The 14,612-nt window shown below is 38.5% G+C and overlaps 1 protein-coding gene across 11 annotated transcripts in view; it reads right to left on the minus strand.

Moving 5' to 3' along the window:
• The window catches only part of NRG3 (neuregulin 3), a 1,042,207-nt gene that overhangs the window by 25,895 nt on the left and 1,001,700 nt on the right, over window positions 1-14,612 (minus strand). For all 11 annotated transcript variants that reach the window (XM_079136076.1, XM_079136071.1, XM_079136080.1 and 8 more), the window contains one exon: window positions 8,048-8,174. In XM_079136076.1, coding sequence (XP_078992202.1) covers window positions 8,048-8,174 — 127 coding nt within the window. The remainder of the gene's footprint in view (window positions 1-8,047; window positions 8,175-14,612) is intronic.

Below are 14,612 nucleotides of genomic sequence, written 5' to 3' on the forward strand. Positions count from 1 at the left end.
TACTCTGCAAAGGCAGAAGAAATAACTATCCTTAGAGTGCAGAAACATGATAAATATTGCCTCTGGCAAATGATATGACAAATATCAATAGTGACAATCATATTGATGGTATAAACCTTTGATATATGATGAAATGACACCTGCTATCTTTCTCTGAAAAGCCTATAACCTCAATAAAATCATGAAAAAAACATTCATAGATTCTAATAGGGGAGCATCCTATAAAATATTTGACCAGTATTACTCAAAACTGGAACCAAAATAAAGAAAAGTTGATGCAGTCAAAAAGAGATAGAACTAAATGTAATAGCAGGTCCTGCATGGGACTAGAACAAAGGAAGCAATTAAATGGTAAAAATCTTTTTTTTTTTTTTTTTTTTTGTGGTGCTGGGGGGTAAAAATCTTAAGACATTTGAGTCCAATCATGGATTTTAGTTAGTAACCATTGATTTTGCCTAATTAAAACAAATGCACCATATTCATGTACAATGTTAATAATAGAAACTAAGTACAGAGTATTTGGGAACTCTTTGTAGTATCTTCTCCATTTTTCTGTAAATCAGAAACTACCTTGAAAATAAAATCTACATAACCCATTAAGGCCCAGGTTATCGATTCTGTGATTATTTCAACAAAATTGATGGAAGTGCATTAAAATAGGTTGGGAATCACAATCTAGAGCTTATATATTCTTTATGATTAAGAACAAAAAATATCCTATAAACAGGACATTAGGATAATATAGTATCTGTTATGGTTTCGATGTGAGGTATCTCCCATAAGCTTACTTGTGAGACAATGCAAGAAGGTTTGGAGGAGAATTGATTGGGTTATAGCATTAACCTAATCATCGAATTAATTCCTGATGGGATTAACTGAGTGGTAACTGGAGGCAGGTGGAGTGTGGCTGGAGGAAGTGGTTTGCTAGGGCCATGGCTATGGGGTATATATTTTGTATTTGGTGCATGGAGTCTCTTTCTCTGCGTCCTGATCTTGATGTAAGCTGCTTCCCTTCCACACACTGCCTCACCTCTAGCCCCAAGGAATGGAGTGGGCCTTCTATGGACTAGGACCTCTGAAACTGTGAGCCCTCAAACTTTTCCTCCTCTACAATTGCTCTGGTTTGGTCCTTTTAGTCACTGCAGCAAAAAAGCTGACAGTAGCTTTTACATGCACAAGCCATCCTATAAATAGGGCTTTGGGCAACTATGATATGTGGGACCTTGGAACAAAGCAGGAACACAAAATTTTATTTTTTAAAGCAAAAGACACACGGAATTTAGAGACTAAAGGCAGCATTTAGCCTCCCTTTAGTTTCCTGAGTAAGTCAGCTGTATGCTCTCAAGGCATATTTCCCAGTCAGCAAAACAGTTCATTTATTCCCCTTTCTTTACAAATAAGCTTAACTAATCAGGATCACAACCTTTGGACATTTAGGTTCTGAGCTGAAAGCATGTATTATAGTTTCATCCAAAATATGTGTAGTTCCATTCCTTGGAGGAATTACTGTCTGCACTATTTTATCCTCCAGATCATATGTGCAGTGAAGCTTAAGTGCTCAGGTCAGTTGGCTGTCTGACCCTCAATTTTAACATCCTAATACTGCAAAGTTAGGCAGTTGACCCCATGTTCTTTCTTTCACCCAGATCCAGATTTTTTTGCATACACATTTTAGTAATATCTCATTTGGCATAATACACAAAATGTCACTTTGTTAGTGAATAAGGAGATGTAACAATAGCCCATTCACCGGTCCTCTCTGCAAAATCTTAAGTGATTTCCTTTAAAACCTACAACCCCAAAAGTTCTGGCCAGCACTGTTATTTCTTGAGGAAGTCCTCATTCTACCTGGCCTCCCCGAAAACCTCACCTTGTGGAGGTGCTTCCTGGTGGTGCTGAGGCTGCCCACTGCTGCCTGCCCCTCCTGCCTTGCTTAAAACGCACTGTTGGTGGTGCACCAGAATCAATAGAACAGGCTCATGTTGACAGAAGAGCAATGACATTGTTGTTTCCAGGTCTGGCACAGGCACACAGTGGGAGTCAGAAGGTTAAGTGAAGTGGGGCCTGTGTTGGAAAGCAATGTTGACAGAGCTGATAATCACCTGTTCTGAAATCCTGGGCAATGAAGACAAGAGAGGGGACGTTTTGAAACAGTTTTAAGTGTATGTCACTCTGCATTGCTCCTAGCTCATCTCTGCCTATGTGTCAAGAAGTTCTTTATGGTCAGTCCAACTATGAGCCCAGAGGGTGGAAGAAAATTGAGTAGCTATGACATATTTTCAAGAGGAATTTGAGTTAGCTTATGAACACAATTAAAAGCAACTTGACCATTATTGCCATTTTGAGAATTTTTGCACTAATACCAGAATAGGAAGAACTCTAATAAATGCAATAAAACTGTAGCACATTTCCTCTAAAGCAAAATAGTGTAACTATAGACCTTCTCTAGGGACCAGGAGCAGCAGGCTCACCTTCTCCCTGTCCCCAACCAGGTGCCTCTTCAGCTAGTGGGACTGAGCATGTGCACTGTCTCTAAGATCTTGGCTATTCCATTGTCAGGTTGATTCCTCAGCCTGCCTGATATTTACTGTAGGCCTTGGCACACGTACAAGTCTATGTTTGCCTGTGAAATTATTCAATTAATGTCTGTCACAGAAACCAGTAAACTCCTTGAAAACAAAAACATTTCATGTGTTATGAGAATTCTGAGTCATGATAATTCATCATGCCCCTGGTCCTTACTAGGCACTGTCTGATAATAGTTATTTCATTTATATTTGAATGAATAGATGAATGCATTAGGTCAGTGAGTTAGAATTTAATATTTCAAACAAGAAATCAAGTTTTATATTAGAACTACTTAAAATTAACTTTAATTAATACTACAAGAAATTACCTCTTCTGACATTAGCTCTGCAGATAATTCGATAAATTTCAATTCACTCTCAGCAATCAATTCAAATGTCCAGGATGTTAGGTGGCATTCAGATATCCTTTGTTGAATTCAGAGTTTAATTTTCATTCTGTTAGCATACCCTGACTTAAAGTATAAATGTTTTAAAATAGTATGTACTTACATACTTGTCTACTACTAGCCTGTGAGCATCCTGAGGTCATCAATAACCTCTGTATTTTAATCTTTCCATATAGTACCCAACATAGAAAAGTATTCAATAAGCATTACTAAATAAATGTATGCCTCAAATTGTTAAGGTTGTGCTGGGCATTCTCATTATTCTTCAGTATGCAAGTATTAAGTTTTATCTTCTGATTCTTTCTCAGTGAATATGACCTTCTGTAAACAAACCTACCTACCTACTTTCCTTTCTCTTTCAGACAAAGGATTGAACACAGGGATACTTTACCACTGAACTACATCCCAGTCAATCACCATTGCACCAAGCTCTTTAAGATGGTTATTGGATCAAAAGGTAGGAAGGGCTATATAATTTTTCCCCTTACTTTGTGATTATTTTTTTCCTGCTTTTAAGAAAAGAACAGCTCTTTCTCACTCAGGGACCCAGTATATAAGGTTAGTTCATCTCTTTGGGTCACAGAGACTTTAGCTATAAATGAAGGTAGGGGCAAGATGTTTGTGAAGCACTGCCAGATTAATCTACCCTCATTCTTTGGTCAGAGTTAAGGGCTTCTAAATATCATGTTGCTTCACTTGACTAGGTGTTTCACATCTTGTTAAATGACTGTAAAGTGAAACCCTTCCCCATTAATGTTTAATGAAGTTAAGGGAATGCCAGAGACAGACAATTCATTTGTTAAACACTACCATTTGCAAAGAATTTTAAGTAGCTAACCTGGGCTTCAAGATAAAAGACAGATTTACCTGAACTGGTAATCAAGTAGGAAATTTTTTTTTCTGGGAAGGAAGATAGTGTAGCTGGACACCTGTCACCCTCCTTGTAGCAGAAATGAATGCTCAGCAAGAAGACTGGTGATAGACCTGGGTGTTCAGAATTTCCTACTGGAAATGGACAGTTCATTTGCAATTTGATTCTGGACTTCCTAGCCACTCTTGACTTTTTGGATAAGATAATTTTCTGTTAGAGAGTGGCCGTGCATTATAGGGGGTTTATCAGCAGCCCCGGTCTGTACCCACTAGTTTCCAGTAGTAGTCTTTTCCAAGGTGTTTACAGCCAAAGTATTTTCAGACTTTGCCAAATGTGCAGGAGTGGTAGGAACAAATTTCCCCTGTTGAGAGTTAATGAGTTTATAGATGTGGGTTTACCTTTAACCTACTCACTAGTTGTCTAATAGAAGTAACTTTCTAAGTTCTTAGTCCCATTTCTTCCTCCTAGGTAATATAAGAATTCATTGTGAGAAGGAAATGAGACAACCCATTTGTTATTTACTATGATAATATGTTTATGCGCAGCACATGTTATTTGCTGTTTTTATGATGACTATGTCATTTATCTTTTTGTTATTATTGACATGGGTATATCCTGATAGTTCTTGCCAGAAGAAAATGCATTTAAAAAATGCATTTTAAATTTCCTTTGATACACATCCAATATTCTTAGCCATATGTCACATGACTAACTGGTTTCCCTAAAACTACCAATAGTATGCTTCCTGGTATCCAACTGCACAAATTCCCTATGTACTTCTCTTTATATATTTTAAGGATAGCATTAAAGGAGAGTAAATGTTCTTAAAATTTTTGGTTCCTTTTTAACAGACTATTACTATCTATTCTCCATCACTATTTTGTCTCAAAACTTACAGCATGGAAAATTGCAGTCAAATTGATATTTGCTTCCTGTAATAAAATTGTGAGCAAAGGGTATCAGCATGTAATTCCACCAAAGACAAAATTTGACTAGAAATATGTGGACAGAGATTATACTTCACTCTCAAAGAAATGCAAATTTCAGAGAATGCCATTTCCTAGTATTAAATTAGCAAAGGAAATGTTGATAAAGATATAACAAAACCAGCAGTGACCCACATTGCCTTCAAGTACTGAAACTGACATATGCCTTTGGGAAAGCAACGTATTCATCACAAACTGGTCTTGTGAAAGGAACCTGCTCAGGTAGCCCTTGAGCCTATGCTGGCACTATGCAGAATTCAATAGCTTTGTACACATATCTCTTCAGTGCACCTTGCTCTCTCTCTTTGGCATCCTTAAATGTCTTCCCTCATACATATTTTCTGCCTGGACTCCTAATTAATGCTTAGCCATTCACCTTGATAATCTCTTGGAATGTGTACTCTTAGATGATCATGACCCTTCTCTGAGGCATAGAGGGGAATCAAAATATGCTACCCCAAAATATACTTCTTTGGAATATGGATTATTTCGGGTTAAGGTCATGGAGACCCAAAAATGTAATAAAAGCTCTCCAGACAGGCAAATGTTTTGTTTTTTTTTTTTTCTTTTGTAAAGGAAATTTCCATTTGCAGAAATGTGATTACTTAAACTTCATAAAAAATGCTTAATATATATTCCATATTTTTACTGGTCATCATCTCATAAATTGCGTCCCCCACCTGAAAGTTGGAAACCCCCCTTTTACTTTAGCCTAAGTTGATATATAAGCCTAAATTACAAATAACCCTTTGAGTTACTCATTTCTGAGTATTCTGTGTTACGCTTACAAGACACACATTAACACACCTGCTTTTCTCTTAATCTGCATTTTGCTATAGAGTTCACAGACGATCTAGAAAAATAGAATTTAAAAACATTTTTGTCTCCTGCCTTTTTCCTGGGCAACAATGATATGAATACAGAAAGACACCATTCCCACCCTGCTCTTGAGCCCTGAGGACATGATCTAGTGGAGACCCTTGTTGCACTGTGGGCTGGAGAGGAAAAGGAACTAAAATCGTATGTCCCCACCATCTTTCAAGTCTTGGAAACCTATAGTTAGCTACTCGTTTCTATCTTGTCATTCCAGTCAAAGAAGGGAAAGGAAGAGGGCACAAATGAAGATTTTAGCATTGCTGACGAGAACAAATAGAAAGGACCTGGATGTCGACCAGGATGGGGATGCATGAGGGTTGTGAAGCGGTCACTCTGAGGACCATTAATGAAATCATCCCAAATGAGTTTGTGGCAATCATGCAGCAGACAGAAGATGCTATCAGCACTTATTAGATAAAGAAGGTTCACAACCTCACTCTGAAATGCATAGCTACTGACAAAAACTCTCCTCTTGACCTCACTTGCTTCAACCAGGTCTCACCTTTACCCTGTAAAAACTGTACCCCTCAGCACAAGTACTTTCACCCCCCTACTTCTCCACCTGACCCTCAAAGACTCGAACAAACACTCACTTGGTTTCCAAAAGCTCAAGACCGCATTCCTAGGATGGCCACAGCCCCCACTTCAAGTGCTTGCCAGAAAACAAAGCAAAACCAATCTCAAGACCAGCACCTGATCATAGGCGCCAAGTTTTCTTTCTGAAACATTTACAAGACGGATTTATGATTATGAATGTGTGTGTCTCACACCTCAAGGGTATCTTTCACAAGGGCCTACAAAGCATTCCTTTGAAATGTCCTCATCAGGAAGGACAGGGGCTCTGCCCCCAAGTCTTCCTGGAAGCATGGTATCCTAACTTCAAAATTGCCAGCTAGCAGATGCAGCTGTTCAACTACAATTACATTGACCCACCCTTAGCACTTTGTCACTTCCCTGGCTCTGATTAAGCACTCACTTGTCCCCCTTTCTTCTTTCTCATTGTCCCTTTAAAAGACCAGATCATCTTATAGATATTGAAGTTGAATATGTGCAGCACGGGGCCCCTTCCCCATTTCTGTGGTACATTACTGATGAAAATCTGTCCCTAATCCTTCCACATGTGTCCAGATTTGCTTATCTTTGATGGGACCAGTTGCTAAGGAACTGAATCCCTCCATCACTGTGGCTGTTTAAGGTGCTGGGATTATACTCATTAAAAATCATTAGCAAAAGCATTATCTTAAAAGAACAATCCCTGCCCATTCCCACAAATAAAAGTTTAACAAAACTTTGTTGGGAAGCAATTTTGATTTATGAATTCCACATTAAGCCATCTAAGTACATCTGTTATGCACATCATAATGGTGACTTTTCGGTAATGATTTCTTAGAACCACAAGTAATGTATAAATTCTCAGCAATTTAAGCATTTGGAGGGGGCATGAATATGTCCTGGGTGATTGCCTATTTTACTCAAATCCTAGTTTTATAGTGTGGCCTTTGTTCCTTTGTTTCATGCCTCATAATCCGGAATCACAATCTTAAGAGTGAACAAAGAATTGCTACCCCTAGGAAGAATATTTCAGTGTGTATTAGATACTATTCTCTTGTCTTTAACTTGGTGTTTTGCAATATATCTTAGAAAAGATTACGACGACTTTCCAAAACGGTAGAGGAAAAGTTTGCCTTTAACTTTGTTATGGTGTCTGTGTACGTCCTGGTGTTAGAAGAATTGACTGTAGGACTGAGTCTTACATTTCTCACTCCTCTGACTTCCTTGACTTGGAGCTGCTTGAACATAGCTGCACACGTTGGATTCCATGGCTTTATTCTCTCTCCCTCTTACTTCTTTGACTAGCTGGTGAACCTTTCATGCCCTTTGAAACCTTGCTGGAGTCTGACCCTGCTGTGGGGCAGCTACAGGTCTGCCCCACCCTCCTCTCCTCCAGCCTTGCTACAGCATCTACCATTGCAGAGCACACTCTTATATAGTTCTGGTGGTGGTTCTAGTTCCCACATGGCACCAAACCTTATTTCTGATACAAAAATAAGGATTCGGTTGTTTGATGGAACAAGCAACTGAAGCTCTTTTTGCTACTAGAGATTAATTTATATTACAGATAATAATCAAGGGCTAAGATTAACTTCTATTTCCTTCTTCTAATACATGCATGTACACATACCTACATGCATGCAAAACCATACATGCAGCATTGAAAGATGACTTAAGTCAAAAACTATAAAGTACTGAAAAAATAAGTATAATCATAGGCTCCCTTTTCCCTCTAGATGGGACTGCTGAGGTGGGTTGGAGGAAGAGATATACAGACACATGACTTACATTTTGCAGCTGGACGTGGCTTTTCACCAAGCTCTCTGACTTTGCCATTGTGCTGGATGCTTTGAGACTGTAGTTTTTACCATTTTGTGACTCTTTCAGCTGCTCTTGGATTTGTTTAGCTTGTTTCCTGCAGGTATAAATACATGTTATCAGTATTTGCTACATTTATTGTATCTTAATTTTTGATGTTCATTCATTTCCCCATGTCTTCATCATTTGCCAAAGCTAGATAAACTCAGTGAACAAAGGCAGCCCTGATCTTGTTTTCAACTCCACCAAGAAATACTTTCACTTCAGAGCAAACCTGGTATTATCCATGATCCTGGAATTCATAATCAATGGTGCTCTAAAACCAGACAGGAACATGCTGTGTTGTGCTGGCCTCCATGGATACAAGAGGTTCCTAATCCTCAATGCTCATTTATAAATAATTGGAAATGTTATGGATAAGTGACTAAAGGAAAGACTCTGGAGGCCACATATAATATTTTTACTAGATATGTTTATAATTATACAATCCTAATACATGCAGCTTATATGCATGATTTGCATACAAAAAATGTGTATTGTTCTGCCATTTATAGTTTAGAGACAGTTCATTTATTATTACCAACAGCCTAATGGTTAATTTTTAGGAGCTAATGATTTCATAGTAACGTGTCACACATCATTTTAACTGCTTTACAGGTCTCAATTCACTTTCCACAATAATTCTATGTGATGAGGTGAAAACACTATATCCACTTAACAGATGAGTAAACGAAGGCACAAACAAGTTAAATCATTTTCCCAGGGTCACAGAGAGCAAGTGATAGAGTATGGCTTTTGACAAAACCAGTCTGGCTGCAATTTGACACTCAGAATTAACCACGTGAAACAGTCAAAAGACTTGCATATCCTCAACTTCTAAGCATGGATGCTGATATTTCTGTAGGTTTTGGGACTGGGGACTAAAGGGATCCTGCATATACATGTGAAATGACTGTGGTTTAGGCAGTGTCTATTCCTGAAGAGTGGAACAAACTTTTGCCTGATTATCTGCGCTCTTCCAGGAGCTTTGTAGCAATTATTATCAGTGCCAGACTCAGTACCTATGAAAACAAATTTGCAGAATCATCTCCCTGAAGTTTGCCTCTCCCCTGAGTTCTCTGTTGAGACAGACATTGGTGGAACTCTTATCATGAGCATCTCAGACAGGCAACACTCTGAGAGCATGGGCTCTGCCACCACAGGAACTGGGATCAGAAGCTGAGCTCTTTTGTCCACCAGCTTGCTACCCTAATAATTCCCCAAATGTCTCCAAGCTTCACTTTCTTCGTGTGCATGTGGAGTTCACAAGGGCTACCGTTTCTTCCATGTATACAATGGCAGATGAATGTAAGAGGACATGCAAAGTGTTCATCTCTTTTCCTTTTCATTATGCAGTTAGCTCAGTCTTGTGGGCAGATGCTGTGGAGGAATGAGAAATTGCCCAGAGATAAAAGAATGTACTAACTGCATCTCTCACAAGTAAGTCACTGATATTTTCTAAAGAATTTGGAGGTTATGAGCATCATTTTCCCTTTGAATTTACACTGCCAGTGTGTTGGTATCTGTTTATATATTTCTTTTATCTTTTCAATTATTTGGGGGGCTTTTATCTCCATTTCTGGTTGTTTTAGTCCAGTTGTAATAATCTATCTGCAGCCTAACAGCCAATCTGCAGCCTATTGTTTAAAATAAGCTTATCAAATGAGCATTTAAGAAGCATACTGTGGCCACAAAGTCCTATCAGGGATTCGTTCAAGAAGCACAGGGGAAATCTGGAAGTGCCAGCCAAGTAAATCATCTAGCAGCATTAAAAGCCTGATGGCTTAAGGCAAGGACTCAGGTATTCTCCCAAGAATTAAGAAAGTAGAGACATTAACTTCTCAGTAATCCCATGATTTGGAGCCTGGGAAATGTAAATTTTAAAAAATTCCTTATAAAAAAACTGACCATATTTCATGGCTCCTCTACAATGTGCCTTCCTTTATCTCTTCTCACTCAAGTCCTGACTCAGTAGTTTTCCAAGATAAGTGGTCTTTCATTTCAGAGCCTGCATTTTCCTCCCCCCAATTCCTCCTTTCTCCACACAAAAGCACACACTTTCCCCCCACTTTCCTCTTCCCTTCAGAAAATGGGAAAAGAGGAAATAGCCAGCAGCTGAGTGCAATACCACTCGCTCTCTCATGACAATGGTTGCCCTGGGAAAGACGAGGTATGTGCCTTGTATCCTGGAATATTAACAGCCCAAGCAAAGTCGGTATTGAGGCTTTGCTAAGTTTCTCTGACCTGATGCATTAGAAAGAAATGAAACACCTGTTGGGTGACAAAAGACATCATAAGTCTGTTGATAGACATTACTTGTAATGTCACAGGGTGAATTCTTGAGGAAGCAGAATCTGGGGTGGAGATAGCATGCAGGACTCTGAGAAGCAGGGGTGTTGGTATGCACACCTGTGAGAGTGAAAAGAGGGGAAGGTGGCAGGATGTAAGGTAGTCTCTCTAGAGACCTCAACCAAACCCCAGGTAGCCGCGGAGTTGTCTTAGTCTTGCAGCCCCAATTTGGAGCAAAGGTGTGGTCTTCTGAGCCTCACGTTAACCTGTCATCAGAGGTGGGTTATCTCAGAATGAGGCATGTGAACAAGAAAGGCAACTCTTTGGTTATCTGCTGGTAACAGTGTCTGAGATCACAGCAGCACATGATGCAAAGTCTTACTGAGTAAGGTGGCAAGCTACAGAAAGAGGCATGTTGCTACCATCTGCACATTTTACTGGTAATACCTGTCATAATTTTTCCTACTGTTTTCCCAGTTTTGATTACTATCCATCCCAGGTTCTGCCTTCAGGAACCTTTCCTCTCCTATCCCAAATTTAAAGTTGATCATTTCCAGAGATATGGACTAAGGACTCCTATAGCTGACTTCATCCTTCTTATCTGAGTTAGTTGAAGTAAAGAGAAAACTCTTAAGAATGAGACAGACATCATTACCCTATGTACATATATGATTACACGAATGGTATGAATCTACATCGTGTACAATGATAGAAATGAAAAGTTGTACCCCATTTGTGTACAACGAATAAAAATGCAGTCTGTAAAAAAATAATTCATAGTTTCCATTTGAACCACAATGACCTACTTGAATTAATTAATAGCTGTAGTAACTACATATGGAAAATGGTCTCACTAGGAGTGATGAGAATTCACTCTTTTAGCATTGTGGCATTTGATTAATTCCATCAGAAAAATCCCCCCAATCCAAGAAGACATGCTGAATTTCTACCTCATTATGTTAGTTACCTTCAAACTTTCATCAGACATATTTTGATGTAATACTTCTTTGATGGAGTTGTGCTATGCCAAGGGCAACAAGAAATCAAGGAAAGGACTAGAGTGACAAAATCTAAGTGACTATGCAAGGTATAACACAAAGAACTATGAGAACATGAGCTTTGTGGTAAATCCCAACTCTCACTAGCCAGGATGCTACATCCAGTATACCAATGGACTTATTTGAGTACTAATAATAGGCCACTGAATCATGGAAGACTGGTGGGTCATAAGTTAGAGTCAAAATAAACTATCACATGTAAACAGCTGTATTTCGTGTATGAAAGCAAGGGGAGATCAAGGCAGTGGGGTACCTATTGTGTTATCCTGAAGGATTCTGAAATGGAAATAAAAATCCAAGAATTCACAAAGGAAGCCTGTGCCAGGGTTTTATAAAAATCAATATTATTTTGAGCAATGTAGACTAAGTGCTTGGGGTGGAGCATGGCATTTCTGTCAAAATTAACAGAAGACCGTGCCAGAAATTATAAGAGAAGGAAATATATCCTCCAGGTTTCTAATGAGAAGTGTCATTTCAGTTGGAAAGACATCAGTATTACTATTTATATTTTTTCAAAAAGTGTGCCCTTGGTGATTAGGCAGAAGGAAAATATTCCAGTGAGTGCTTTTTCCACCCTCTTGGTCCTCTGAGCTTTCCATGAAGAATCTGGCATTGAACAGTGTTTCCAATAAATATCCTGAACCCTTGCTGAGCCCAAGAAACAGATGACAGTCTCAGAAGGCGACTGAAGGCCCAGAGATTGAGACGGACAGCCCTGAAGACAGAAGTCCTCCAGTTATCCAGCTGTTCTCCATTCTTGTGATTACCATAATCAGTCTTTTACTTAGATGTGGTACAACTACAAATTATACTCTAAAAATAAGTGATTAACTGCTTCTTCATAGTAATTTGCTTATTGTTAAATACATAATTTCTTGCTCATATGCAGTTCTTTGCTAGGAGACCCCTCTAACACCCTGCTGGGAGTGATTATCCTTTGCAGGCTCCAGTATATGCTCTTAACTTTGTAGCAACCCAGCCTTTAAGTCCTGGAGTGAAAAACCATAGGTGTTAAAAATAGTGAGCCATCATGGAGTATTTAATATTTCAAACGGTGTGCTGTGACCTTTATAGCATTATCCCATTTAGTCCTTAACATAATTCTGAAGGTTGATGATGTTTTTGTTCATATTTTACCCCAAAGGAAACTGGGGCTAAGAAACATGGTGAAATTTGCCTAATAACATAACAAACAAGTCACAGCCTGAAGATGTAATTCCAGCTATGGCTGACTGTTGTGAAACCCTGACCACTACACCTTGTGGCCACCCTAGAGGGAAAAAAAGTGCTGGAGGCTTCACTAGAGAGGGCAATCCTAATTTGCTCTGAGCAGTTTCATTATTTGGGTGACTTTGTTAGACAACATGGTACAGTAATTTAAAGTGGATGTTAAATTACAACTGCTAAGATTGAGCCTGTAACTGCAGTTTCCTACCTTGTTTTGACAAGTTAATATTTAAAAATAAATTTCAGTATTATCTGCTACAGTTTGGATCTGAAATGTCTCCAAAGAAACCAGTAAAAGGTTGTCTCCCAGCTGGTGCTCTTGGGAAGGATGGAAGCCTTAAGAGGTGGGGCTTTGTGGAGAGTCTTAGGGTCATTGATGATACATGCCCTCAAAGAGGACAGTGGGACACTACCCCATCCTCCTCTTTCCACATTCAGCCATGAGGGAAACAGGCTTCCTCTGACACATGCTCCCTACCATGATGTGCTGCCTCAGAACAGGACCAGCAGCAATGGGCCAATTGATCATGGGTTGACATCTATAAAACTGTGAGCTAAAATAATTTTTCCTCTTTAGAAGGTGATTATATGGTGTATTTTGTTATGGTAACAGAAAACTGATTAATACATTATCTGGAAAATGAGGTAATAATGTACAACTCAGATTGTTTGACATTTGGGTGATAAAATGTGAAAAGCCCACTGTGCATGAAAAAGAGTTACAACTTCCTGAATTGGAAAGTTATAACTGTTCATATCCAAGATTTGCCTAGGAAATACCATAGGTGATAAAATATAGTATCCTGAATGAGGCCATGGAATAAGGAAAAAGATAATAGGTAAACAAACAAAAACCTAGGAATATCTGAAAGTACGGACTTTAGTTATATTCTGACAATATTATTGCATTAATTATGACAAGTGCACCATACATTAATATTATTAATAGTAGAAACTGGGTCTAGGCTTTATAGGAATTCTCTACTATTTTTATAGAAATCCTAAAAATTCAAACTACTCTGAAATAATTTAAAATATTTAAGTGATAATTGTTTTTCTTTCAATGCAGACATATAATTTTTCTAACATGCAGACAGATATAATTATAAATTATATCTGGAAATTGATCCATTTTTAGAAGAGAAAATGGTTAGAAAACTATAGGTACAATGAAAAGCAATTTCATGTTGGCTTGGATTCCAGATAAGCTGTAGGAGTAAAATCTGAGCCAACTTTTTAAGGCTTAATAATCCAAAGGGCTGATGTTTTTATCTGCATTTCTTATTTTAAGTTCAGATTACATCATTTCCATAAATAACTATCACAGTTAATTTGGAAAGAAGTAAATACACAAACACATTTGTGTGGATGTATTTTACTGTCCTTTATTAGTCAAAAACAAGTACCTTCATCTTCCCAAAGGTCAAGTGTCTTGGCAAGTGAACTTTAGGGAAAATTCCACATGTGCATTTCAACTGACATTTTTTAGAAATCTTCATATTTGCCTAAAATCTTTATGGGTATCAGGTAAAAACAGTATGAAAGAACAAGATTTTTTTTTTTCCTGTAGTTTCTTTCAGAAAAGGCTAGGTAATGGTTGATACTGTTTAGTTTCACAGCAGTGGCTCTCCTATTTAGAAGTCAGTTCTTCAGTGACAGGCAGACACTGAGCCTTTAGTGCAGGCAGGTAATCAACTGGTACAAATGATCACTATGTGCATCAAAGATGACACTCCCCATACAGACACACACACATAATTCACATGCCTGCACATGCTCCCTGCAGTCTACAAAGAGATCTGAGTCATTTGAAGATGGGTGATGGATCCATTTGCACAGGATCCCTCTGCTTGGAGCAGAGACTGAGAGCATAAAGAAAGACAAAGTGCTTTGAGAAGTAACCTTTTAACACTTGAGAGAAA

This window comes from Sciurus vulgaris (genome assembly GCF_902686455.1).
Source record: "Sciurus vulgaris genome assembly, chromosome: 4".
Taxonomy (NCBI): domain Eukaryota; kingdom Metazoa; phylum Chordata; class Mammalia; order Rodentia; family Sciuridae; genus Sciurus; species Sciurus vulgaris.